The sequence below is a fragment of the Eurypyga helias genome, unplaced genomic scaffold (genome assembly GCF_000690775.1).
Source record: "Eurypyga helias isolate BGI_N326 unplaced genomic scaffold, ASM69077v1 scaffold1809, whole genome shotgun sequence".
Classification (NCBI taxonomy): Eukaryota; Metazoa; Chordata; class Aves; order Eurypygiformes; family Eurypygidae; genus Eurypyga; species Eurypyga helias.
Genome location: NW_010269997.1, coordinates 8948 through 15791, shown reverse-complemented (window position 1 = coordinate 15791; position 6844 = coordinate 8948). Strand labels below are relative to the sequence as shown.

The 6844-nt window shown below is 46.1% G+C and overlaps 1 protein-coding gene across 1 annotated transcript in view; it reads right to left on the bottom strand.

The window, feature by feature from the left end:
* Nucleotides 1-916: 916 nt before the first annotated feature.
* RMDN1 (regulator of microtubule dynamics 1) overlaps nt 917-6844 on the bottom strand; it is a gene marked incomplete at its 5' end in the record, with an annotated part of 14553 nt that continues 8625 nt past the window's right edge. The window contains 3 exons of the mRNA XM_010158270.1: nt 917-1114; nt 2987-3120; nt 5325-5355. Of these exons, the coding sequence (XP_010156572.1) occupies nt 1076-1114; nt 2987-3120; nt 5325-5355 (204 nt within the window). The remainder of the gene's footprint in view (nt 1115-2986; nt 3121-5324; nt 5356-6844) is intronic.

Below are 6844 nucleotides of genomic sequence, written 5' to 3'. Positions count from 1 at the left end.
ACCCACCCTGGGACTTGGACACATGAAATACTCACAGTATTTCCATTATTCTACTATTGCAAAAATAAGAATTACTTTGCCATAGTGGACCAAAACCATCCTGTCAACTAGTTTTGTGATCTGAGGAAGCAACTGAAGCTCTAGTCTCTCAGCTGTGGATTTTTAGCACTGCCTTGGTGTAGGCTTGCTTTGTTGTAGAGTGACGGAATGGTTTGGGTTGGAAGGGACCTTAAAGACCATCTAGTTCCAACCCCCTGCCATGGGCAGGGACACCTTCCACTAGACCAGGTTGCTCAAAGCCTCATCCAGCCTGGCCTTGAACACTTCCAAGGATGGGGCATCCACAGCTTCTCTGGGCAACCTGTTCCACTGCCTCACCACCCTCTCTGTGAAGAATTTCTTCCTGACATCTAATCTAAACCTCCCCACTTTCCATTTAAAGCCATTGCCCTTGTCCTGTCACTGCAGGCCCTTGTAAAAAGTCCCCCCCAGCTCCCTTGTAGCCCCTTCAGGTACTGGAAGGTGCTATAAGGTCTCCCCGGAGCCTTCTCTTCTCCAGGCTGAACCAGCCCAACTCTCTCAGCCTGTCCCCATAGCAGAGGGGCTCCAGCCCTCTGAGCATCTTTGTGGCCTCCTCTGTCCTCGCTCCGACCAGTCGATATCCTTCCGATTTTGGTGCCCCCAGATCTGGACGCAGCACTCCTGGTGGGGTCTAATCAATTTATGCCCATGTCAGTCTAAGCAATTTACACCCTTCATCTTCCTCCTACAGAGCGCAGTATCCTGCTTTATAGTTAATTTGTTCTAGATTGTAGCTGAATGATGTAAAAATCTTAGGACCTGCACAACCACTGTCCCAGCGTCTCCCCTCCTCCCTCTACCCTCCTGTACACTGACAGACAGGGTCACATCGTGAAACACCTCCTGCTGTTGACAGTTCCACTGAAAAGAGATGGAGTGAGCAGGTTTAGGCTGTAGTTTTATTAAGGGCTTTGATACACCAAAGTAGTATTTGGGGTCTTTTTCCTATGCCGCTCAAACCTGAGGCACTGAATTCCCGTTGTCTTGTTTCTTGTTATATAGAATTAAGCAATTCCAAAGCTTCTTTCTGTACCTGAAAGAAATAAATTTAACAACACAGTCCCTTGGTGTAGTTAGGCAGTTCTTCCAGCAGAACTCCCCCTACAAGCACCCAGATGTTTCACCACACCACTGTCAATTCAGAACCCTCCTATCGTTAGTCACTTTGCTTCCTGTAGTTCAAGATGCTCAACACTTGAAACATAAATAGGAATAAACCACTTAAGGTTAACCTTAGTAGAGATGATTAACTCTCTGTTTGCTGTAGCCCCGTAGTAGGGTGTAGTAAGTTGTCCTGTTTCTGACCGTAACCATCCAACTCAGGGTTTTCAAAACTCTGGACAGTGGCTAAGGAAGTGTGAGAAGATTGTTTCTGAGACTCCCTTTGCCTGTGGATTCTGGATAAAATCTAATAAAATTTGTGGATGAACTCTAACATCTGTATTAAAACACCAAACAAAACCCAACCACCTTCTGGCCTGCACGGAGCAAGCAGCACAGACAACATGAGCCAGGTACTCGGAGGTGCAAAACATCGAGCAAACCCACTTAGGCCCACCTCTGCCAAATGCAGAGACATGACCTCCGATTCCTTGGCACAGGCCAGTTTCCTTCTTACCGGAATACTAAGTCTAGTTCCCAATGCATTTGGCATTTCCTACGGCCACCCAGACTGGGGAGAACAGCACCTCTCCCTTGAGCAGCTCTGCACCCTTCCAGGAAGAGGAAATAGATGGTGGTACCAGGGGGCGGGGCACTGCTGCAGGAGCTAAGCCCTTCAACAACTCGGCTGCTGCGCCGAAGGAGGCAGTAGCCATTCTTCCGTCGTTTCCAAAGAAAGACAAGCTTCTGTCATCACCGGTTCTGCCTCTGCCTCCAGCTACCGCGAACCGTCAGAACCAATTTCGGACCTAGCTGAGCCCACTCTTCCTTCAGGCTACTGAATTCCTGTGCATTTTGCAAAGCAGCAGAGGAGCGTGAACCCTTACTCATCTTTCTACCGAGGGAGCTCTCTCTGGGAGAAAGAGTTGGAGCTGTGCTACGGTCTGCAGAGGGAAACCTCAGTAGTGTGTAAGTTCTGAGGTGTAAGTGCAAACTCCTACCGAAGTGTTTCTTAAAATGAGGGCATTCAGAATGGCACAAGGCATTGGGATGTCTCCTGTAACCGTTACAGCATTTCACACCGCGGCTTCATGCTGAATGAATTGGACAACAGTCAACCACAAGAAAAATCAGCTGGGAATCGTGCTCTGTTAGTCCCGATGCTAACAGAGTGTTGAGGAAAGGTAGCTGCCGCCGCTGCGCTTTATACTGAACGCAGCGGTAAGCCTGAACGAGTCTAGCCTACCCTCCTGCAGGACTCTCTGTTCCGGTGGGAAGCAGATGCCTATCACATGCCAACCGAACCAGGATCCCTCTGAGCACTTCAAAAGGGTGATTAAGAGCCTCCATGTCACCCAGCACTGGAGTTTTCCTGTCAAAGACACATTCCTTCCATTCATCCCAACTCAGATAGTCTGAGTCTCTCCCTTGGGGCCTGGAGAGGACTGCAGTGGTTAACTTTTATGGATCTAGGAAGTTTTTGATGCATGCATGCTTGTTTCTTCCTCCTGTTCATGTGGGTTTTAGCTCTTTCAAACTGTGATTTCTACCTTTCCAGTTTTGGGCACATGAAAAGAAGAAAGCGTAATAGCTCTTTATAATATACCAAATTTTTCCAACCCTTGTGTTCAGGGACAGTTACCAACATACTAGGGTTTTTTTTTTGAGTCTGGATGTGATCCTGGAATATAGATCCTGAGCTACAATTTATTCTGAGTAAACTTTATAAAACATCCCACTGCGGTGATGTCACACGCGTTGGTTACAGGATGTAACAATGCTTTTACAGTTCTTGACTTCCTACCTGTTTGTCCTCTTCTGTATGTGCAGGATAATCCTTGGCTTTGCTTAACCACAGAAGAGCCATCTTCTTATTGTTCAACTTCAAGTATGTCTTCCCCAAATACAGTAAGTTTTTGCTGTAGAAATTTGGGTCAGCTGTATAGAGACAGGAGAAAAACTCTGAGTGAGAATGAGCAGCATACCAGCAAAGCCACGATACCGTGTCACTCCTTCAGACAATCATTTCCGAAAAGATGAATGTTACTCTGGCTTTTGGATCAGAAGGAACTTTTACTACCTAGATTTTGGTCTCGGATATAGTTATGTTAGCTAGCAGCTTCTTAAGTCAATCTACTGAGTGAAACAAGAATCCTCACAAAGAGCAAGGCAGCGAGCTTAATGTGCAACGGATTGGCTTTGCAGATTCTGTGCTTTTCTGGACCACGCAGGGGCAACAGGCAGCGCAACCAGCTTAGCAAGTACAGGCAGGGAAATAAAGGGCACATTTCCTAGCTGCAGACCATGCACACACAGATATTACTTTAGCTTTTCCTACACAGGAAGAAAACTTAAATCGGCTTGTACCCACATTTAACTTTTTTTTGAGAGAGAATTCAGAAATTGCTTGTATGAAGCATACTTGGGCTATCAGTCATTATGAAAGACTAGTCTTGCCCACTGCTCGCTCTTAGAGCACAAGGTCTGCTGCTGGTTCTAAGGTCAGCATTCAAATTTTGTAGTTCTTGTGCAAGAATGAAAAGTGTGCAAAGCCAGGTACCCTCCTGGTTGAGGCACGAGTAGTAGTTGGTAACAACGGCAGAGGCCGTGACAGCAGGCGTGCTGCCTGCTCCCCTCCTCCAGCCGCGCCCCCACGCCCTGCTGTAGTCCAGGATATACAGTTGCTTCAGTGAAAACGAACTGTGCCCATGACTGGCATGTTACTCTGCTGAAAAGTGGAGCGACTTTACATGTGCACAGAAAGCGGAGACGCAAACATGAGCTACAATGATGATGTTTTCAGAACTGCTGCCAATACTTGCTACGTTTTTTTTTTAGTCACTGACTCATTCTGTCCTTATATTTCATACAATTGCTTAGGTTGGAAGAGACCCTTAAAATCATCAAGTCCAACCATTAACCTCACACTGACAAGTCCACCACTAAACTAAGTCCCTCAGCACTTCATCCACACATCTTTTAACTACCTCCAGTGACGGTGACTCCAACACCACCCTGGGCAGCCTGTACCAATGCCTGACAACCCTTTTGGTGGAGAAATTTTTCCTAATACCCAGTCTAAACCTCCCCTGGTGCAACTTGAGGCCATTTCCTCTTGTCCTATCATTTGGGAGAAGAGACCAACACCCACCTCTCTGCAACCTCCTTTCAGGTGGCTGTAGAGAGTCATAAGGTCACCCCTGAGCCTCCTCCAGTCCGAACACCCCCAGTTCCCTCAGCCGCTCCTCACAGGACTTGTGCTCCAGACCCTTCCCCAGCTCCATTCCCTTCTCTGGACACGCTCCAGCCCCTCAATGTCTTTCTTGCAGTGAGGGGCCCAACACTGAACACAGGATTCAAGATGCAGCAAATTCCAGCAAGCAAGGTTCATAGCTGTACAACAGGACACAGAGCTTTGCCCACCAACATCAGTCAAGAAACCAGTAAAAAAAAAAAAAAAGTATGACAAACACAGGTAAATATATGGAGGTTTTGGAGGCAAATCTTGAGATTGAGCCCACTGTTCCAGTTCACAGCTGCATTACCTGACACCCAGGGGAAGATACACTGAACTTTTCCTTTAAATTTCCCTGATATAACGATATAGAAGTATCTTACCTTCCAGGTAGTCAGTTTTGCTTATGGCTTCCCTCTTGAAGCAATAATAGGTCTGTATTTTCTTTTACAAGTGGACAGTTTTACTGCCAGTCAGATTAGTACTTTGATCCAAATAGTTTCTGCAGTAATAAAGAGTGTCCCTTCTCTGTTGTTCTATTTAGAATAGAGAGGACTTTGAAACTTAAAGAAAATTTAGAAAAAGTGACATAAAATTCTCTTTCATGCTCGCTTCTTCCCCCTAAATTCCAGTTGCATGCCTCGGTGAAGAGTACTTTGTTACTAACAAAGGTACAAATTGTGCTTCAGTACTTATTCCAAAGAGACAACAACGGAGTGGGGACAGTAAGCATGTAACGTGCTCCGAGTATCTCTGATGAAACACTCCGATGTAGCAACGCAGTGACCAGCACAACACGTTAATCGGCAGCTCATACGCTATTAAGGTAATACCAAAAGCTAGAGCTTTACTGCAAGTCATCCTTCATGAAAGGTACTATTCTGTCCAAAAAAGCTGGAAGTATTACCTTCCTCTGCCATGTGGAAGTAACGAAGGGCCTGCAAAAGAGAAGGTTGTCGTCTTTAGAATGGAGAATAAACCCAGCACAGTAGTCAAACCAAAGCCTTATGCACATGCTTAACCCAGCTGAAGGACTTCCTGTCCGTGACTGTATTTTCATTAATTCAGAATGCTCCCGATGGTTCTCCTTCTCTGTACAATCAGATTTGACATTTTCTCAACAGAACTAGTACTTACTCCCCTGCCCTTTCTGTCCCTAGCACAACTGGATTGTGTTTTTCCAGTCTTCAACTTGTTGAGATAATTTTGAATTTTATTTGTACCTTCGGGCACATCTGCAGTTTCCCCCGGCCAGTTCTCACGGAAGAGATAAAACAGATCTTACTGTTCAGGTCATTGATAATGACACAAACACTTCAGGGAGAACTAGATCCTGCAGAGTACCGGCTAGGATCCTCGTAACTGAGGATAAACCTTTATGGAACCTGCACATATTTTTCAACTAGCTTCCCATCCTGCTCATCAGAACTTCTAGTGGAAGGTGTCCCTGCCCATGGCAGCGGGGTTAGAACTAGATGGTCTTTAAGGTCATTTCCAACCCTAACCATTCTGTGATTCTATGAAATTGCAGTCTGTTCCTACCTCTTCCTGATGTCACCAGCTGGAGGGAAGATACCATCAAAGAACTTAAAGTGCGGGTATATCTACAAAACAGCTTTTGTACAGAAACTGCCTTACCAGTACGGCTCAACCACAGGTTCTGGGACACGTTTACTTCTTCATGCAGTTTAAGCCCTACAGAACCCGATGCTGGGACTGGCATGATTCTGCAGTATTCCAAATCATAGAATGGTTGGGGTTGGAAGGGACCTTAAAGATCATCTAGTTCCAACCCCCCTGCCATGGGCAGGGACACCTTCCACTAGACCAGGTTGCTCAAAGCCTCATCCAGCCTGGCCTTGAACACTTCCAGGGATGGGGCATCCACAGCTTCTCTGGGCAACCTGTTCCAGTGCCTCACCACCCTCTCCGGGAAGAACTTCCTCCTGATATCTAATCTAAACCTCCCCGCTTTCAATTTAAACCCATTCCCCCTTGTCCTGTCACTACAGGCCCTTGTAAAAAGTACCCCCCCAGCTTCCTTGTAGCCCCTTCAGGTACTGGAAGGCTGTAATGAGGTCTCCCCAACAATCCTGCCTGACACTCTGTTCTTTTGAGAGTGATCTCCAGCAAAACTTGGGAGCCTGACATTCCATTTCAAAGCCTGATTTCTTTTTCAGTTTGAACTTAGATGACTTCCCAACAGCAAGCAGCCTTCTACAGTTATTTACTAGTGACCCCTGCCCACCCCACCTCAAAAGAACAAAACATAGCGGACCAGTCCTTGGTTGATCCAAACAACAAAATCTCTAATAGCTGCAGCAAACCTTCCTATTACCAATTTAATTTTCAGGTTTCTATATATGTAAGAGTGTTTAAGTAAGATGCAGACTGTGTCAGATACACCCTGGAAGATACACACCTAGG